Source organism: Zootermopsis nevadensis, unplaced genomic scaffold, assembly GCF_977971745.1.
Source record: "Zootermopsis nevadensis isolate Lab colony 2312 unplaced genomic scaffold, Znev_1.0 Znev_ptg000018l, whole genome shotgun sequence".
Taxonomy (NCBI): Eukaryota; Metazoa; Arthropoda; class Insecta; order Blattodea; family Termopsidae; genus Zootermopsis; species Zootermopsis nevadensis.
In genome coordinates, this window is record NW_028259150.1 from 5,161,365 (window position 1) to 5,182,810 (window position 21,446).

Sequence of the window (21,446 nt, forward strand, 5' to 3'; positions counted from 1 at the left end):
GCTGTTGTAACGAATGGGTAATGAAAGAACCAATGGCAAAGAGATGATGTCTTAATTAGGTTTCGTATGTGGAGTCATACGGTTTGGTTTTTATGCATACAGCCAGACGAAGGAGAAACTCCCATTCTTACCCTAAATTACACATCGCGGCCCCCGAAATTGTGTAGACTACTTAGAACCTTTAATAACCACAAGGATAGAAATTTCTTCAGAGCGACAAGTTCGGCGTTACATGTCGGCCCCTGCCTGCCGCCTACTTCTGCACCTCGTTCTTACGTTTTGTCTCTCTAGAGTTTAAGTTCCTCACCCTCTGGATCTTGGAGGGAAGTGTCTGAAACTTCGACGCTCAAACACGCAATCCTGTTCTGATCACTTCGCTCACGACACTAATTAGACTTGGCTTAAAATGTTTTACGGGGGTGGGGTGCTATGGAACCAGGCGCGGAGGAACAACTTTGCTGCTTCTTTCTACATCTTCCTCGACGATTCTTATAGTTTCAGTCGGATTTGTATTATTAATTATAATTCTTCAGTTTAATTTCCCTGGTATGATCACCGTTACAGTCAGGTTAACACAGCTCAAAGTATAGTCAGAATTTTGGAATACAGAGCCTTATGAAAGGTGTCACAGCGTAATTTTAATGTCACAAATTTACACAGCATGAATTATCATGGGTTCGAATCGTGCGAATGGTACTGAAATTTTTTCGCATTTTCTTGTACTTCCGTGTGGAAATTGGGATTGGTGCTCCCACCTAAGGAGCCCATTTGCTGCTCGGTGAAGGATGGCGAAAGCGGGTACCCCTTCCCCATCGAAAGCTGGAAGAACTCTCATTTTCGGCTGTCCTCGACTGGTTATTCAACGTGCTTACAGATACAGATCTACATACTCCTTATGTTGAAGGATCCACACTGTTGAACCAAACGGACATAAAATTCTAAAACCTGAATATGAGGATTTGTACTGGCTTCATCTGGCGTGATTTTGTGACCACGGGTTTCATCGAAGTCGGAGGATTTACTAACAAACTGAACACCTATGGATGTCACAAAAGATTGATACACGTTATATATAATACGGAATATTAACATTGTGTGTATGCATGTTTTTGAGACACACTGTATTATATTAGGTTCTCACGGCCAAAGCTTAATGGACCTAACACCAAAGAATTGGCATGTTTTGAAATTGTTTTAAGAGTAGCTGTTGTCATTCGTCAAAAGCCTCAAGTATGCAATCCACCCTTCATCGGCGTTACGTGACAGCTCAAGCATGTAAACTTGCTCCAAATATGTACATTTATTTCGTAATTTCTTCCAGGCACTTGGTAACTGTCAAGAATTGCGTTTTATTAATATCCATACCCAGTGAAACAAAGCGAAGGTGTTGACATGTTACCACGGCTGAGTTGGGAATTTCAGCACAAATTTTTAATTTAGAACAATTGTGTTGTCTGGTGAACGGGTTGCTTCTCGGTCTGATTAACTGGCTAAACAAACGATAGAGACCATTTCGTTTACTTTTATATGTTATTTGCTCAGAGTGCTTAAAATGAAAGCGACACGGGCAAGCAGTGTATACCAATTTTGTTGGAAACTTTTTCAAGTCTTGTGGTTATTACTGAACGAAACTCAAGGAAAAATTTCTGATTCTAAGGCGATGTAGTATCGCTTTTGCAACAGAAGGCATGGACCGGCAGTAAATGAACACAGGCCGAAGAACCTTTCCACTATTCATTGTTCTAAAGGACATCGCATTATTTTGTTGTTAGCATAATGAATGGGAATCGAGATGAAACATGTTTTATGAATCATTAAGAGGAAGCAGAACAGTTCCACTTTGTACTTACAGTTTCAGTTTGCTGATTTGTATTTTAAAAAAAAAGAGGTCACTTTTGAAGTTGCACAAACCTCTCTCCCTCCCTTTCCCCCACCCAGCTGGCAGGACCATTACAGCTCCAAGCTTGAAACACACGGAAAGTGCATTAAGAATTAACATGCAGTGGGTCACAGATATATCTCTGAATATTTTGCTGACCTGTTCTGTTTGTTGTCAACCCTTTTATAGTCTGCTGTAGCGCAGTTATTTTTTTGCAGCTCTCAGAGCGGTAGATAATGTTCTGTGTTCTAGTCTTCGTTTTTAACGAAATTCAATTGCAGCTACAATAAAAATTCCCAGACTTGTAATGCAGTATTTTATAATGGGCAGTGAAAATTATAAATACATTCCAGATTCTGGTCTTCTCGTGTTTCTCGGGCCGGATAACAACCCTTTCTTGGTCGATACATTTAAAGTACTGTTTATTAGTAACCGATTTGTCTTGCAACCAGCTTTGAGAATACAGTGCTCTGTCTTATCGGCGCTTACTTCCAGCGGCTCCACAACCACTGAGGAGCCAATACGGCGTTCGTTTTCTCAGACGGCTGTAATGTAGTTACGTTTCTTCTGTAAGACGGCAGTGAAAGCAATTCACAGTTTACTTGTTTGTACGAAGGTCGTAAATTTTCCTTTAATAGTAATATATTGTTTTTTGAGACCGTTACCCTACTCGCGAACCGTGTATCGCTCTCCTCTGTTGCAGCCCTTCATAGGAACTGGGTACAGTACGTTCAAAAACTGTGAACACTTCTGTTTGCGGCAAAGTTCACGATGTCTCTAGAATGATCAATATCATGAACAAGTGGTAACCTTGGTTCGAAATGAGCCGAGGTTGTGTTTGGGATTTGCTATGTTCTGAGCACTGATTGTCATGAAGGGCAATGGACATGCCTTCCAACTTGACACTGTGCGCATATAATTCAGCCTTTTGATTTCACAGACTCAGTTCTTACACTGCATGATCCGAGGTAACGGAAATTCCCCACCTGTCGGTGAACTGGAGGTCTGCATTCCCTGCTCTCCGCAGAGAACGTGGTCGAAGTATCGCAGTTTCTGATTGTTTTATATGGCTCGTATTCGTTGCTGATATTCCGAAGTCAACTTTCTTGCTACCCTGACAAAGGAACAATGACGTAATCTCATTAGATGGTAGACGGGGGTAGCGGAATCTTGGTGCGCAATTAGAGGCAAGGTAGTGTGTCATCCCACGATGCGTCACTGCAAGTAGATACTAACATTCGCGGCGCGTCGGAATAGATCAGTTTATTTGCCAGCACTGGTTTGTTATGACATAAAAGCTGCCGGTGTTTTGAGAGGTTAAGAAATGAGTGTCATGATGAATCCTTTGGGATTTTCAAGCACAGTTTTCGGCCATGAAACTTCATTGTATGAAGATGGCTGTGTCTTATGTCTGTGTAAACAAAATATTCCAATTGATGCGAACTGTTTGAAACAGGAACAGCTAATACGAATGGAGACCTCTGAAACGTCGGTAAACTTCTGCCTTACTGCATGGCGCAACAATCCAGAAGAGAGCTATCTCGTCGCTGCGAGAACCTGAAATCTCAACGAAGTACGGTCATGTTTTTACACTGACCCACTTTGTTAACGATTTTAAAAATGGTTTTGGTAACACAAATATGAAATTCTGTTTGAACGAGGTGTTGTAAAATCCTGTTAAAGTGCTTAAGTAAGGCGATGACTGTGAGCTGTTGTGCTTACGATGAAGACAATATAATGGAGAATTAGATGAGGCTTCATATGCTTGTACAGGAGATGTCGAGTCAGCTGCAAAACAATGTTCCCGTGGCCTGAATGACACGGAGAGGCGCTGCTGTGCCCCTATTGTTGTGCAAAGTACCCGAACAAGAGGCATGATTCCGTCAGGCGATTGTAACCTAAATTAACACTGGAAAATTATGCAGATAGTACTGAATGAAATTGACATATTTTACGCTGCAAAATTATGCTATTCAGTTGTGCGTAATTTTGCATGCCATGTCCTGTGAATTGGCCAAAATGTGCTCTGTGTTGAAGCCACAAACAGTTCTCGTGGCGCAAGTGTAAATTAATTGGCATACGGAGTGCAACTCCATAATTCAGAACATTGACTTATCTTCTTGAGCTTGATGAGGCTGGCGAAACAGCAGACGGCTGAAGCAGCATTACACCTCATTGTACGGTCAGTACGCTCTATACTTTGTAGAATAAAGATTAATGACCTTAGACGTAATGTCGTCTGCAGCCAGAATGGTCTGAAGGAAGAATGGACGTGACATTATTTTGGACTTCGTCCATTGTCTGAAGTACAAGATCGTAAAATCACGACGTTTCCAGAGAGAAAAAGGTAGAAAGGATGTGAGGACAGTACACATATCTACTGGCCTCCTGGTTGAGCTAGCATGAGACTTGGACGTCCAGGAACGTACAAGAAGTCAAATTTCTGTCGCAAATGAGAAGGAGTTAGGTCTGGCCATCGACAGTTTTCGTACACAGTAATTCAATAAATAGGCTCCTGGGTAAACGAATTAAGGTACAAAAATGGAGGAGTAAATAAAGCCGACTGTTTCCTGTATCTGGCTTGCTATTTGGGTCATACGGGACATAAGATGGACACCTGCCCGAAACTGAATTACGTGGATGACCCTCGTGATCCATTAAAGCGGACAGCGGTTTGGAAATGTTTTATCATTCGAAGGGCTGGACTTCTCCTCATCAACCGCATAACCACGAGAGTTACGGCGATTTGTAGCGGACACCAAGTGGGATTCGTTGCTATGAACTTTCTGTAATGTGCGATTCATCAGTCTGTGTGCAGTGTCCGTTAAATTGAATGTGAACGAACGAACGAACGAACAAACAAACGAACGACTAGACGTGCGCTGGCTCAGCTGATAATGCTGCTAAGCGGGCCGTGTTCCTTGCCCACCCTATGAGACTGCCCCATATCAAAGACTCGGATGTTTCTCGAATACGTGGGTCTCTTCAGGTGAAATATACATGGAATTTGCTTCAGGCGAGCGATTGCTGGTTCTGAAGTGTGCAGACATCTTCGTTATTAGTTTGTGAACACTGCTGTGTATCTTCGGATATCAGACATGTTTCGGCTTCTCGTCTTGGTTATGGAAATGCGGCCGCTAAGACGTTTGTTTCTTTGCTTTCCATGATGTAGTTTTCCCGGTTTTAAGGCGGCAAATGGTCTGTTCCTGTGCATGAGACCATTTAAAGGCGCCTCACCCGGTATTTTTCTTGCTTTCGGAATATTTAATTCTCAGCTGCTTAGTGTATTTTGTCAGCTTTTACATTTCATTTTATTCCGTGAATGAAGGGCTCCATTGTAGACTTGGTTATCCGATTTCGTGACAACATTTTCATTTCCTTTAAAATGTGTATGATGAACAGTCCTTTCGGCCGTGCTGTTTAGGTTTTCATAATACTGCGACATTAATTCTAGTTTCACTGGGGAAAACTGCGGTTGCGAATTATGCACAAATGAAGTTAAAGAATTAAGATTTTTGTCTTCTGGGTTGTTGAAGACAGAAATATTCATACTCACCGCTGTGAAAACCTCAAATTATACAAGTTAAAGAATGTTTGTCCCTGGTTTTAGTGTTTGACATTAGCGAGATATCCAGTTTGGAAGAACTTCCCTCTTCAGATTTTAATATGATTGTCGTTAGATTTGAAGTTCTCTCGGCGGCCAAGTTGATGATGCAATATCTTTTGTTCAATAGTGCGAGGCAATTAAACACCTTATCATTTTTCCGAACTTCAAATTGAGTAATTTGTACCCATTCTAAAATGGCTCTCGTGGGTTACTGTAGAAATGCACAAAGTAATAACGCATGTCTACTTGTTACTTAAAATATTCGCGTGGAAGGTTTATTCCGAATAAAATAATGCAGGCCAATCCTCTACTCTCAGTGTTATCTCTGCGAATTTTTCTCCCCTCTCTGCAGAGTTCGGCTTTTAATTTTCGAGGGTTTTTTTTCCCAAGGGATAATGGGAAAGTGTGAAGCTTGATAATGGTGAATTTACAACGGTTTCTACTAGCCACCCTCTTTAATTTTCTACGAAGCACGATGCAATTTTCTGCTTCTCACACACAAGCGTATTCAGAGGATATGATATGGTGCCGACATTTCAGAAATGTCAGACACATCACAAAGGTTTAACTTTCGAGTGAGAATTTCTCCGAACCACAGAACGTAACTGCTGACTGTAAGATGACATGTAATTGGTTAACAAAATACAATAATCCAGTACGATTACGTAAGTTTGGAAGCAATTAATCATTTAAAGTCCATTATGAAATGACACCCTTGCCTTTGATGAAGTGCCGCTTACAGAACTGAATCAATCTTCAGAATGCCAGCAGTTTACTAATTTAAAGTATCGGGACAGTTGTTGCCAGCTTCGAGTTGTGACTCCTCACTGTCAGGTACCACCGTCCTCCAACCTGCCTAAAAGCTTTTGTGTTGTTCGGTAACGCTACTCGGGAGTAAGCTGCCTCCATCTTTTACTTCAGCAGTGATTTTTCTTTCACGCCTCGGTCTGTGTTTTGCAACTCAGAAAAGAGACAACAAATAAGGAACTCTTATTTTCTTAATCTTCTGTTGAGTTCTTTGTACAACGGACTTGTCGGCTAACCCCGAGTTTATTCGTCTGTTACAAGGTATATATTTCTATGATGACGTATAGTTAGTGTTCATGAAAGCAATAGGCCTTGGACACGTAGCTTTAATTGTTGACAGATGGCAGGAGACGCTTCTTTCGTGGATCATCTCACACGCTAAATAAACTGAGATGTAGCGGTCCAGTAAATAGCATGGAAAGGGTTAATGCGTTTCGGCAGTAACAAGACTTTCAGGATGTGAAAATCAGCCACCGGCGTAGTCTCTGTTGTTGCAAGACTACGTAGTGTTGAAACACGTGTGCTTGGAGCAGGATTCAAACCAGTGACCACCGAGTCCGAGCTGCAAAGACCGCTCATTCATATGAATGTAATTGGTGTTAATATACACATACCAGATGTAACATCAGTGTTCTGAAGACTCGGAGAAACAGCGATGTGATTTAATTTCAGGTGAATAAGTGCATGGGGAAACAAGCGACATGTTCTTACAAGCGGAGAACTCACCGACGGCTGGAAACGTTTTCTGCCCTTTCCCCAATCGAAATTTAGAATAAATAAAATAGCATCGAGCTCGTTAAATCCGATTTTGTGCTGTTATAAACCAACTCCGCAAAGCAGGAAAAATGATTATAATAATGGGAAAAACAGATTTTTGATTATTGTTTAAAATGACTCGCGGGTGTCACGAAGAGAAACAAAAATAACAGCAGGGCGTAGTTTGCAAAATCGATGCTGTCATCAAAGTCATTTCCGGGAAAATGAAGGCGGACACCGAAAGCGACTCACGAGGCACGCGAAGATGCAATGATCCGGAGACTGACTCCATAGCGGGACGTCGCGGTTGGATGCTTCGTATTCGGGATGCCCCAATTTCGAACTTCGGTCCGCAGACCATCTGTCCAGACGGTCTTCGATCCCCGCGGGCAGATTCTGCTCGGTTCCTTTCCAATTCATCATTCACAATAATACTAACATGCGAAACTGTGTACAGGCTTGCACGTCTCAGTTTGAAATTAAATAACGCAAGAATTAGCTATTCATTCTTACAGAGCAGAAATAACACATTTCTTTACTGTTTAGGTCTGGACTACTTATTGATATTGATACATTATATGTAAACTTTAATTAGAATTAATCGTATGTTTGTAAATTTAAAATTCGCATGAGTCGTATTATTTGTTTTTCAAAGCCACATGAATCGTATTATTTGTAAATTTCGAATTTACATGAATCAGGAACCCTCTTTAAACTCAAATGGAGATACGAAATGGAGTTACATATAAAGAATTCAGGAACCGTGTTGTTATTGTGTGTGGGGGGGAACGTATGCATATTTCAGTACTCCCACCTGTCATCTTCTGTTGGCCTTTTTGCCAAGTTTTCAATACATATTCGTCCTCCAGCGACCTGGGATTTGTAAGACGACTCTTCCAAATTCTGAGGATGCAGCACCGAACCCAAAATTCGGCGTCTTTTTAACAACCTGGTGGTCACACCATTCAGCACCGGGAAGGGAAGAGAATAATAAAGTAGTGATGTTTAATACGAAGTGTATATTTGCTAAATGTAACGAAAAAGGAAAAAGTAGCTAATTATAAAATAGCATTCTCCCCTTTGTGGTATAATACGTAGGAAGGCTAATTAACGTTTGTGGAGGGCACAAATTAAGCTGCTGGCTAGTCACTTGAATATGATATCTGGTCTGTAGTTCTGTGTACGTCGTGCGTTATCACTTTCAGTTCCTTCCATGTTGGCAGCTTGACCTCATGATTGTCAGGACCAGTATTGCATTTCCTACATTCACACTGTACTTTAAAATGAAGCAATGCTCTGTTTACTGGCAGGGAACTTAAAGCAGTGTTTCATGTCACTGCTTACGATTTGCGCAGTAATTGTGAAAAATGACAGCGCAGAGCGAACTGTAATGCTGAGTCTGCTTTGAAGCAAGCTACCTGCAAGGCAAATTCCTTGCGCCTTAGTGCTTCATGTGCATACGGATTTGCCGGCGTCCATGTGTGATATTCAAATGATAAATTACACAAAACCAATGTCGAAACATGTTTTATTTTCTACATAGCTGAAATTAAATACCCTGCCCCCTTTTTGACAAAATAAATGGATGCGACCTTGGGGAGGGGGTCCAGGAGAGAATTATCTTCATAGTTTCATCGTCTTCGACGCTCGGACTATAAACCCTCCCGACTCCGCTCTGGTATTTTATCACGCCATATTTTTACTGGTGTTTCTACTTTCATTTTGTAGTCGAAGAATGATGCCAGGTTTGTTTAGGGATTCGGGCATTTGTCCATTGTGTGCAGTTTTCTCTGTCCTAATTATTTTGCTGTTTTAGCAGAATATATCCAGGACTGGTGAAATTCAACGGGGAATATCTTTCGTGCCTTCATGCCTCACCCGCTTTCTTCTGTTTCTTTCGTACTTTTTTGTCTCTTTCCGATCTCTCGTATTTGTATCCAGTTTCATTTTTCTTGCCTCATATTCGTTTTACCTTTCTTTCTTTCATTTATCTATTCCGTACTCTATCTCCTTCCCACCGAAACACGCCACTACAGCAGAACAACAACGAAATATTATCCTTGCTACGTTGTTTAATTTAATATTTTCAGTTAAATCCGCTACTATTTAAACAGTGCGGGAAAGCATGATTGGTTATCAGTGTTTTGAACTATAAGGAACAATTTGTAACGCGGCATCAGTGATGCAACACAGTAAGAAAGTACAAAAATAATGCCCGCAGATTTGTTGTACATTTACTGGAAGAAATTTTATATTTTGATCTCCGCATCTTGGCGTCGCCCACGTTTCACATCCGCATATCTGAGCGTTTGTAAAATATATCATTGTAGGCCAGTTTTGGATTTTGTGCTTTGACCATGATTACCAAACATTTAAACAGACGTGTCAGAAGAGGTTATGTTTCTACTTTGTAGCATTAAGTTACAATAAACGACGAGTTTTACAATTCTTTAGAATGCCGTTTTGTTTTGGACAGGCAGTATTGACGGAGAAGTGATTCTAACCCGGGCTGTTCCCTGTTATTAAAATCCCGAGACAGTCTATGCCAAATAAATAGCCCCGTTTACTATTTCAAAACCCTCGTTACAAATTCTACAATATTAACATTCGCTTACTGCAATTAATTCTGGACTAGTTAGCCATATTTTTTTTTTCTTATTATTTTATGGTACATTGAAGCTACTTTTTGAGACAGAGAACCCGCTTCTTAGGTCAGAAGCGTAACCTGTGTTTCTCCTTAAATGTTTATTTTATTCATGGACACTGCGCTTTCAGTATGTTTTATGGCTTATCCTTGCCCTGAATTTATAGACTCGGCTATGCCTGAGCAAGAAGTAAATCGAGAGGAGGTTTATAAGTTGAAGAATGGTATTGGTTTCTTTGAAAAAATAACTTCGAGATATGAGTTACCATCCAAAATTTCATTTGTAGACATTTGTAAACTCCCATTCTCCTTTACCTCTGAGCTGCATGCAGTACATACTTGATGGTTGCGAAATAAGCACCGCTCCATGTAGACATTTTGGGAAGGGAAGACGTATCTTATGAACTCAGTACCGTGTGTTTAGCTCCCGACCCGGCCGCTTTATCCCAAGGAAGAACACCGGTAGCAATTTGACAGGTGGTGGTTGTGCGAGACATAGAACTGGGACGTTGTGGCGAAAACGAGAATCACGTCCTTTGAGGATATGAAGCCCGATCTTGGCTCCATATACATGGCGATTCATCGCCCTGATGACGGAGGCAGTATGACCTCTGAAACGGTGGTAAACATCGACCAGACTACACAGCGCAACAACCCAGAAGACGGAAATCTTCATACTCACCGCCCTGATGATGGAGGCAGTATGACCTCTGAAACGGTGGCAAACATCGACCAGACTACACAGCGCTACAACCCAGAAGACAGATATCTTCATACTCACCGCTGTGAAATCATACACGCATACAGTAATTTGTAACACGTACGTCTGTGGGTTCGAAGGTAATTTCGCAAGGACATGGTGTATGGGGTAACTATAGAAACTGTAATCTGATAACGGAAATCATATTTGAATACGTAAGATAAGATTTTAATTGCAAAGTGAAAGTGACTGGGTGGTAAATTCTTATCTGTATGAAGATCATTTCACTGCTATTGGTGGGAATTCAAAATAAGAGAAAGAAAAATACGTGACTTTACCATCACGGTTCAAGGTTTATATGACAGATTCAGCAACCAATCACAGGTTTAAGTGATAGCCTAAGACCCAATTCGAGTTCTGCCGTAGCACAGCAATCGAGAACACTGCTTCTCGATCATTTACTATCGAGGGTCAGTTCGATGCCAGGTGACACAGGCCTATAACGAAACGAACAGCAATAATGACTTTTTGTAATTAGCGAATAAACGTTTTTTTAATTACGCTAACACCTGTTAATTACAAGGCCGCCGATATGATTAGAAATATTGATGCGAATCTGGGAATGGTTGTCGGTACACGCAACGCTCCTATGGACTCGCAGAAAAATATGATTTATTCCTGTTTTAATAACGGGGACGAAATTAAGTGGCTAAAAATGATGTGTTGGTAAGACCGGACGGAGGCGGTCTGAGTTTGAGGTACAATGCCGAAATTCGTCTGGAGACACTGAAGAATATAATTACGATTATCCGATTAACACGGAAAAATGCGTAATAAAATTCGGAAATGTACTATCATTAAACACGTGGAGTTGCCTAGTTCTTCACCAGTTTCAATACCAATTTTCATTTAAGCTAAAAAGTAAATGTATATTTTTCCAAATATACAGCATAAGGCAGATAGGTCAGGGTTGTGTTCTTATTTATACCAATTCTGCCTTGGTTCGATAAGTTCGCACCTCCACCATGTTGGTATTATAATTGGATATTGAAATATTCTGCGGCGAAGTGACCATCAGTGGCATGGCATGCATATCTAATTCCATTAAAATTAACCAACATGTTTAAACGTCTTTAAAATGGTTTTGTAGTAAGTATATTAGATTATTTCCTTTCGGAAACTAGATTTAAATTCACGTCCCAGTTTAATAATTTTAGTAACCTCAGCACTGACTTGTGTTTCCTGTACAGCTGAAATATAGCATAGTTTACGTAGTAGTTTTTCATTGTAATTATGTAAACCCGCGTAGATGTATGTAAAAACATTTGAGTTTATTGTGTCACGCGCCATTCGTTGTTTCTTGCCGCACATCAAATTGCATTTTTTCTGCCTTGTTATCATTTTAAAAGATTATTTCCTTTTCGTTAGAACATTTTCTCTACTTTGTGCCAGGCCGAATGAAGCTGTAAGCAAACGAATGTATGATGTATCCAGACCGACTCAGACTATAACCAAGCACCCAATCCCCGCGGGCTTCAAGTTGGAAGTGGGATGTGAATTAAAGGAAAAATCTTTTTCTATGGGAACCAATTTGCAATGGAAATTGTATCATTTCGACTACTACTGCAGTTGATGGCATCTCCATTTGTGAGCATGTGAGATATGTAGGCTACATGCACTGCTCTGCCCTTCTGTCGTCCCTCATTCAACTCACACGCACGCCTGCTCTGTACAGGCGAATGCGCACAGTGGGCCTGCATTTTCAGGACCCCCCTCCTTCGAAATTTATGTAAATTCGGTTTTCGTTTTCCATCAGACTACGCAGTTAGAAGAGGTAACTTTATTTTTGATGAATATAGTAGTTGGCGCCGGCGTGGGCGTGAGAGTGCCGGGCCTCTGTGTGTATCATAAAGTGATATGCATACATTTCCGCACTCACTAGGCACATGCAAACCAGCGAACGACTGGTTTCAGTAAAGGGCGCAATAGAATATATTACCATGACTCTGATAACTTGTAGGCCGTACCCAGTTCGGTAGTTGATGTAAATCATGACACGTTTGTTTACTAGGAAGTTGCTTTACAGTAAAATTGAAGTGATTTTCCTATTAAATGTATTTTGCTAACCACACAGAACAGAATCCTTCCTAAGAAGCTAATAGTCGCTAAGCTAGTCGATATAATCTCTTATTGGAAGCCGGAAGATCGTTGCAGTGCTCAGAAGGTCTCGTCACTTGATCTTGTCCTGAACCACTTCAAAAAGGCATTGATTTGTCATTCCTGTGAATTTCTAAACGGTAATTGAACAGAAAGCACTGCGTGGTAGTTGGTTTCGCAAGGCGACTCAGCGTACTATTTGATTACAGGTGAAAAACATGCTTCAGCCCCAGAGACGGAGGTTTAGGCATATGAGCCCATATTGACATGCCGTAATAAGAGTGTATTTATTGTAAATAACCAGACTCTTTGTTTTCCAGTTGTGTTGCTGGATACGACCCAAGAGGCCACTCTGGAATGGACCCGCTACCCTTACGGACCACAAGCCAACACACCGGGGGTGAGTGACCAAGAGAAATTACATATTTAGTTTTGATGCTGTCATGACTCGGATCCTGTTAAACTGTTATTGTAACGATAAAATTAAACATAGTTAAGGCATGTGTTCCGTAACGAAAGGTAGTTGCATGACAGCGTTGATACAGGACATGGGGGTAACGCGTCTCTGGTAGCCGAGAAAAGCACTAAAAATTCATGTGTCTGGGTTCATATTTTATTTTCAGGAAAGCAATTCCACACACTTGGACTCACATGTTGCGAATTATAACGAAATGGAAATTTTGGAGATAATGGGCGGTTTTAGGTTTTGCATACTGCCGTAGCTATGCTGATGAAGGTTCGGTGTGTAAATTTCATTATGCGTTTAATGCCAGTGTCTATTGCGCCATCATAGCTGGGCCTTAAATAAGTTATCACACGTTCCAAAAGCCATGCAAAGGAAATTGTTTTGTTTTACATTCATAACGCGAAACCGTGGCAGCCAGCTGTAATAGGAAATTAGTTTTCATTCCAGCGCAGTAGATTCTAGTTATGGAAATAGAATTTGGGTTCATGACTCTAATGCAATACTATTGAACTTGCCATATACTTCTTGTAACAAAGTATATAATTATGCATTTATAATTTAGGGAAAAATATTCAATTAAATTTCAATATTTCCTGACTAAGCTTGGAACTATCTAGCCTCCGTTAATATTTATTCATTTTAATTGAACCAATATTTGCAACTATACAAATGGTCGACTGTAAAGTAGTTTATGCTGACATTTGAGAAATCGCCCACAGTAATCTGCAGAGGACATCTTTCTGTAAGATTTGTATCGGGGTTTCTCAACATTTCCAGACGTTGGGCTTCATTAAGTCTTCGTCATCTCGCGGGCACCATAATTATAAATGAAGGCAGCATACCAAAAATAATAATTTGCCGTTGTGATACGCAGGAAGTAATTTATTTCATACCACTTTTTACCAGACTGAGCATTCGATGCTGACATTACTCAGTAATTTCGTCACACAAAATTAATCCTTACTGAGGCATTTGTTACTGTTTCTACTAGAGGATACAAGGTTTAACATTTGTTACTGAGATCTGCATGCATTCTTCGAAATTTTCATTAGTAAGATGCGCCCTAGTTCTCGAGTTTACTTTGTTCTTACGGTGATAGGTCGTACGTAGTGACAGAACGAAAAAAGCAGCAACAGCGTGTACCTACTGCATTTATGGCATGGCAGTGTCGTAAGGTTTTGCAGTTGTGTTGCTGTCCAAAGCGTATCACATTGGTGTGTGACAGTTTTACACGCACGACGCCATGATGATTATCTATAAATTGCTTTCCACTATCACCCGATCGTTTACCATTAGATCAGGGAATGGATATATCGAAATGAAATCATTGTGGCCTCCTTATCTTCAGGACAATACCGCTGTCATTGTGCAATGTCGCTTACAGAACAAAGGCAGATAATGTAACGGTTTCGTTCTTAAGCCCATTGCTTTATGCGTGAAAGCATTATAACCAGGGTTTCCTAAGCGCTTACACTTTTAGGTCGCACACAACAGTTTTGTGTGTCATTTTCGAGTGATTTATTGATTGTAAGGTTTTTTTAAAGGCACCATATCAGCTAGAGTGTTTATAGGATGTCTGTAGTCTAGTGATTGTGGTTAATGCTGAATGGACAAGGATTTAGATGGAGACACCTGTTACAGTTTCGAAAGACTGATAAAGTAAATTGCCGGTTACCTCTCGTATGCAAATCAAGAGCTTTTGGTTCACTGGTCATTTACTGCTCTGTTTTCACTGCATCTGTTATTTGGCGTCGATAGATTCGCGTCTGTGCTTTTGATATGAACACGAAAGGAGAATAAGTGGATGTGGCATGTTTATACATACTGACCCCAGAGAGAGAGAGAGGAATCTTTTGTTGTTTTCCTCCGGCTTTCAATGCTTGATGAAGGATGCATGTGAAATGCACCAACTAAAAAAATTAATGCTGGTGTCGAAAGATTATTCAAGCCAAAGCAGTGTCAAATATCTCTCTAAAGACTGATTTTGTTCCAGACAATTATTGTATGATTTATGAACCCGTTTGTAATAGGAGGCATACTTGTAGAAGAATTTGAAATACATTGCCTAGACGTATAAATAAAATGTCCTCCTTCATAACCCTGTGGCCCGCGAGTCGATAAGGAACAGCGAATGTAGCCCCAGGACTGGTTAAGATTAAGGGCGGCTGATGGAAACTAAATTAATTTGACTCGTGTGTTCTCGGCCAGCTGCGCCATACACAGAGGTAAATAGTGCAAGAACTCTTCGGAACGTCGGTGTCTTTTTATTTAAATTCGAACGGGTAAAATGACCTCTTCTTATGAACAGGTCAAGGATTAACCTATGTAACACTTCGAATAATGGATTTCCTCACTTAATAATGTTAACGAAGGGCCTCATCTGAAATGAAATCACAAAGAAAAGTCCATTTTGAAAAGGTACTGCCATGATATGAAGTGAAAGTTGTGCGGGAAAAGGGGCGATGGCAAAAGACTGAAGTTTCTGGAGTCTTAGGACCAAAGGCTTCGAAACTACTACATTTAACCCAGGTTTCTCTCACAGCAAACTTCTGTCTTAGTACTTGAGCTGTTTTCTTAACGGAGAGCTGTTGACAGTGTTACCGAAGTGAAATTACGCCAAGGGCTATCGTACTTTCTGTAAGAGTTGGTGTAGTGGATTAAGGAGTTTGGATCTCAATCTCAGCCTTAAATTTTTGAAAAGGGATCATCGAGAGACAGGGCAAGAACAGCATCAAAGTTTAAGCGCTATGCTCAGAGACCTGATCAGTCTCTAGCTTTGGTGTGTCAAAGTTATCACATAAATGACAACAGACTGACTGCATGTTTACCACTGACTTGCACGATTTATACTGCCTTTGATCTCAAAACAATTTCCCAGCTAAAGGAAGGAAGGGAAAAAACCACGCACACACAACATACGTATTGGTGTATCTTTCCGAAAGACTTCCGCAGTTTTCCTCGAGGAACAATGAGCGCCCCATTGCTGTTTTTTCGCTACGGACCTACCCACTTCTAGTAGCAGTTGGTCATAAAACTTCTTCTTAAATGAACACCTGCATTCTAATCAACCAATCAGCCAGCCAGCCAGTCAGCCACCCAAACAAATGAACTAACAAGCATGTATGTAATACTGAGCTACCTCAGTTCGTTCTGTTCAACCGATTAGAACATTATTTTCTTCTGTAGTCGTCAGAATAAAACCTCATCGTAAATAAGTCATAGAAAACTTTTTTTGCGATATGTCACGAACGAGATGGCTGAGACGTACTAGGCGCTATGACAGAAGAAATGCACACACAACATTGGTTGGAAAACTCCTAGAGAAGAAACCACTTTGAGCAGAGTGTTGACTGGCAGTTTGAGAAATCACTGATTGTCCTTCACATACCGTTGCCATGAACACCGGCCAAATTGTGACCTGCTGAATAATTACGAACAGTTTGATTAATCCTGCACCATGGAATTACTTGTTTGCCTATTCATTTAGTTTAAATTCGGATTAAATTACGAGCCGAGACAGCTCGGCCGGTGTAATGACCCAGATTTGACTGCCGAGAGGAGTTTTGTTTATCCCTTTGTCACCACGACCAGACTGGCTCTGGGTCGCTCCAGTCTCGTGTTCAGAATGTACCGGCGATCCCCCTGAGGATGAAGTGGTCGAAGTGTGAAGCTGACCATTCACTTTAGTCTAGCGCCGCTACTCACTTGACCAACGCCGTTCTTGCAGAATTTGAAGGTTCGACGTCCCTTATATCAAAGTCTGCCATTGTCCACGGTCTTGAGCTACTTCCACCTCCTATACATTCAGTATAAACTACCTGAGATCCATCTTTATGTTACCCCATCTCCTTTGTCTTCCAAAAGGCCTCCCCTCCAAATTTTGACTGCATTCCTTCTCTTCCTCCCCCTCCCAATTTAGCTACATGCCCAACTTATACCGTCTCAATGGAACTACTAGGTGACGCATCTTTCACGAAGTGCTTCATTATGTGCTGTTCTGCATTTATCACTTGGTGCATTTTACTGGGCCCTTTTTTCAAACACTTTGTCATCTGTGTTCTTCATCCATACAAAGCAAGTGTACATCCTAATATTTGGCTTTTCAGAAAGCAGGCGTGTTTAACGATGAGCAGAGTTGTCATCCACCTTTTTATTGGGCGGTGTTTTAAGCATAAGGGCGTCCTTACCTTTTTCCTGTACCGTGTATAAATACGGAGCGCAGTTGCAACGCAGCCCGAAGTGCCTTTTAGTAATCGGGGTATTTATCTACAGTGACCACTCTAAAGATTGAGCTATTAATTTACAGATATGAGCGCATCGCAGGTGAGCAGCTGTTTATAGCTTGTGTATGGGTATTGTTCACCCACTCATGATGGCCAGCATGTCCGTGGTCGGTGGGGATTACCCGCTCTTCCGACTGAGAGGTCAAAGTGATGATCACAGTTTCACTTGCCTGCCGAGTTGACACAATGCACCGCTGTCAATATTGTGTCTCTGAGATTGTCACGCTCTTTAATGAGTGCAGTTTCCGACCTGACACTGCTCTAATTCTGTACACTATGGGATGAGCGAAACACTGATTTGGGCCAGGGAATGTCCATGCGCGTGCCGGATTGTCGTTCGTAACCCTTTCAACGCCAGTAAGAATTAATAAACCACGTGATTTATTTCGCTTGTACTTTCCTGTGGCACTTCAACGATTTTCAGCGATAAAAGTTTCATTTTTTTCATAACACGCTTACAAGTTTTATTGAGCCGACTCTTACGTGATTACAATATTCCAGGTTGGATGTCAAAGCAGTATGTGATGTAGATTAACGTGTTACTATGTAAATTAAGCCATAGAAATATAAAGCTACCCTAAATATGATCAATAACCCATCTGCTACATGTTCAGACGTTATTCCTTATGAACATCAAGACACTCGAGGTCATCCTGACCTTCGTACGTGTTAATATCCCCCCGGAAACATGGCGTTGGCGCGAAATTTGTATTTAGATTCCAGTTTTGACGTCCATAAATAATCAACCATTTCACCAAAATTACGCGGTCTCGTTTGTAGCTAGATCCATAGACTTGTCTACACATTAGTAACAACGCTACGGTTCGAAAATGTCAATGCAGAAAATTGCAAGCTCACCGGTGAAGTTACAGAAATTCATCACTCAATTGAAAACTTGTGATTTATAATTCTTGCTAGCATTAGTATGTTTGAATTATTTTTAGAAATTCGTGGAAGCTCTTCCCAGACCATGTTACTGGTCAAGAACCAGTAACCCCGTTCCTATACGACTGGTTGCCCGAGAAAACGTTTCTAGTTTTATTATATTACGTTGTGTAAACTGTGTGTGGGAACGATGCTGCCAAGGGTCATTGAGATAGCCTGAGTGGAACGCGGGTCAGCTGTCAAGTAGCACTTTCATGAACTTCTTAATCATTATAGATCTTGGGAGAATTGAAATACTAGTGGCTCCGGATAAGTTAAGTGTAAGCGGCGTGTCCCAAAGGGCACTTCTGGGTGACTTAAACAGATTACAGTCGTGTCGTCATAATACGAGTCTGTCACTGTGAAGCGTTTATGCGTGCTATCTCACCCGTAGGAACTCTATGGCAACAAGATCACATTTAAACGTTAGTTGGTGTTATAACAAGCGTGTTTGCAGAGCACTTGTCCTTACGGTAGACTAATTGATTTGGAAGCGACTGCAAAGTCACAAACGAACTTGCGATTAGAAAATGTAGCAAAGTTTGAAAACAGCAGCTGAAATATACTCAGACTTCAACACTTGCAGGGCAGCGATCAAATGGACAAGTATTTTGAGAAAACGTGAATTTTTATGAAGAGGAGGTTACCTACAAAGTTTGCACAGTTTAAGATATCTGGAATATTGTCAGTGTGACATCAGGAAGTGGCCTAATGCAACGATATTAAATCTGTTAAGCTTGGGGCATGCATGCAGGACGCATAGGAGAAGAGAATATCTTGCAAAATTTAAGTCTAAACCCTCGAAGGGAAGATATCTATAGGTATAAATGGGACGAGAATATTAAAACATAATTTAAAGGAGTAAGTTGTGACGGTGTGGTGGTGTTTCACCGGTAAATTACTTATTTTTGACAATCACCAATTTTATGCTCTTTTTAAATATCCTCGTGAGTTAAATTTTGGTTAGTTTCTGTCGTGTTTTCGTTTGGACATGTTTTGGTTAACGAAACTGGATATAGCGAATTCTATAAGAATACTTCTCAGTACTTCTCTTCTAAGGGATGGGTTGTCTTGAAGTCCGGATAGCTGATTCATGATTTGTTTGTGTGTGTAATGCCCACTGTTATAGATTTATCTTACATTTGCAGTCATCTTTCATTCGGAGAAGGGAAGTTATTACGTAAGGCACTTCTTTACACTAAACGACGACCAGGTTCTGCGAAAGTGTTAACTTGTCATAATATACGATACTGAAGCAATAAACGCTTTTCATTTGTAACTGTTACGCGCCCAGGGTGAAGATCGTAGCGCTGCTTGTTGGGAACAACTGAAACTCTTGAGGGCACCCGGGCAATGGAGAGGCCACCCAGGATACAGATAAAGCCATTATGTGGATGAGCTTTCAGATGTAAGTTTATCGTGGTCCTTTTATTTATAAACGTATTAACTAACAACCATACTGCTTCTGTCTAAAGACTGAACAGTTGGCGTTACGACCAGCGTACAGACCTCCCAAGAACTGATCCCTGGGTTCAAGATACGCGTGCAGTTCAGGATCGTCGTGCAATTTGCAAGGGAAGTTCGCATGGTTCTAACCTGTTTGCCACTCAGTTTCACTATTGATGCAGCACTGAGCCGAAAACCTGTGCTTGCCACTGGCCTTCACATGGATAGTGAAACCGAAGAGCCGGATATTTTTGGCCACTTGTCCCGTGACCATCTTGACTCTTTCACTAGAAGCACACTTGGTTTCTCATTTGTGACTGCTACTATTTACACGTTTCTGCATGCATAGAAGTTTCCAGTCTGACTTTACCTCTAACTCGCGAACAAGGAAAAAAAAAGCACGAAACGGACTTCATACGTTAGAAGGCAGAAGGCTCGAAACTATTCTCAAGTGGATGTACTGGCGGATGTTCGCGTACAGAGTGTCATTGGCCAAAGTACAGTAGGGCAATTGAGGCTTCAGACAGATACTCGTACCACAACACAAAGTTGATTATCACAGGCTTCTCCCCGGGGTTCCTGGGAAGTAGGCAACACGTGATGAAACTTCATACAAACGAAACTGTTATGTACTGAAATGAAAAGATTTATAACTGACAATTGAACATATTGATGTGTAAATAGAATATGGATATTAACCGGGTTTCCATTTTCGTATTTCAAACGTGGCTAAAGAATATTGCTGTTTCACCAGGCCTCTCTGTAGTTCCGATACTGCAGTACACGAAAACAAACTTTTGTGTTCAGCCAAAAGCATTTCATTGCGTGATTGTTGACAGGTGAACAGGACGCATCCTTTGGAATTTCAACAGCAAACCTTTAAATCTATAAACTATATAGTATATGTATGTATCCAAAACTCCCATTGCCACAAAACGAAAATACTTCTCTGCATCAACTGTTATCAGTTCTTGAATTAATATCATCGGGCTGTGAAACCAGAAATGGCGAGAGAGTTCTATGTGTGTTGGTTGTAACGTAACAGATATATGTAATGTGTCCACAATTCAAGCTCGCCTGTTGGCATTGGACCTGTATGATAGAATAAAAAACCTGTATTATTTGAATTAAGCTTTTCAAGAACTCTGCTCCAAGGAAGTAGTTTTGGCAGGTATTAGACCGGCTCTGGGGCTTACCTATTGGTTACCGGGGTCCTTTCCCGAGGGTAAAGCGCAGCCGGGGCCTGACGCTGACCACTCACCTCTAAATAGTGCCATGGGTTAAGAATAAGTAAGAACTTTACCGCGTCTCCCCCATGCGCCTACATTGCGTATAGCTGGACAGCTTTATTAGGCGAATAGTAACTACCAATGCCCATTGAAATTCAGCAAGAAGTACAAAGCGTAAAATTTCCTACGATGCACCGCTGAGTACTGTTCCGTTTTTGAAAGAAAATTACCCCCCCCCCCCCAGCTTAACGCTTATGGCGTATGCACATGATGTAATGAAGATTTCGGATACGCAAAGTTTGACAAAATACAAGGAGAAACGTGCAATATGTCATTTTTCATAGTGGGCAATGGGCTGGTATGGGAAATACGAATGAACATCATTCTGACTGATGTATACAAGATATCAGCTTGAAAGTTTTGAAAAAAAAATTCAAGTTATTTGTGTTTGTTTTAAAGACGAAAAAGTTCATTATAAAACTAACTAGAACACTGAATATTAAAATTATTGTTGAACTAAGGTAATATTGAAAGTTTGACAATTCTCA

The 21,446-nt window shown here is 40.9% G+C and overlaps 1 protein-coding gene across 11 annotated transcripts in view; it reads left to right on the forward strand.

Annotated features, from left to right (window-relative positions):
* Window positions 1-21,446, forward strand: part of Eph (Eph receptor tyrosine kinase) — a 300,921-nt gene that overhangs the window by 199,150 nt on the left and 80,325 nt on the right. For all 11 annotated transcript variants that reach the window (XR_002545674.2, XR_002545676.2, XR_015535749.1 and 8 more), the window contains exon 3: window positions 12,871-12,950. Coding sequence is in view for 8 of the 11 variants with exons in the window: in XM_022079530.2 (XP_021935222.1) it covers window positions 12,871-12,950 (80 nt within the window). In the remaining 3 variants the exon portion in view is untranslated. The remainder of the gene's footprint in view (window positions 1-12,870; window positions 12,951-21,446) is intronic.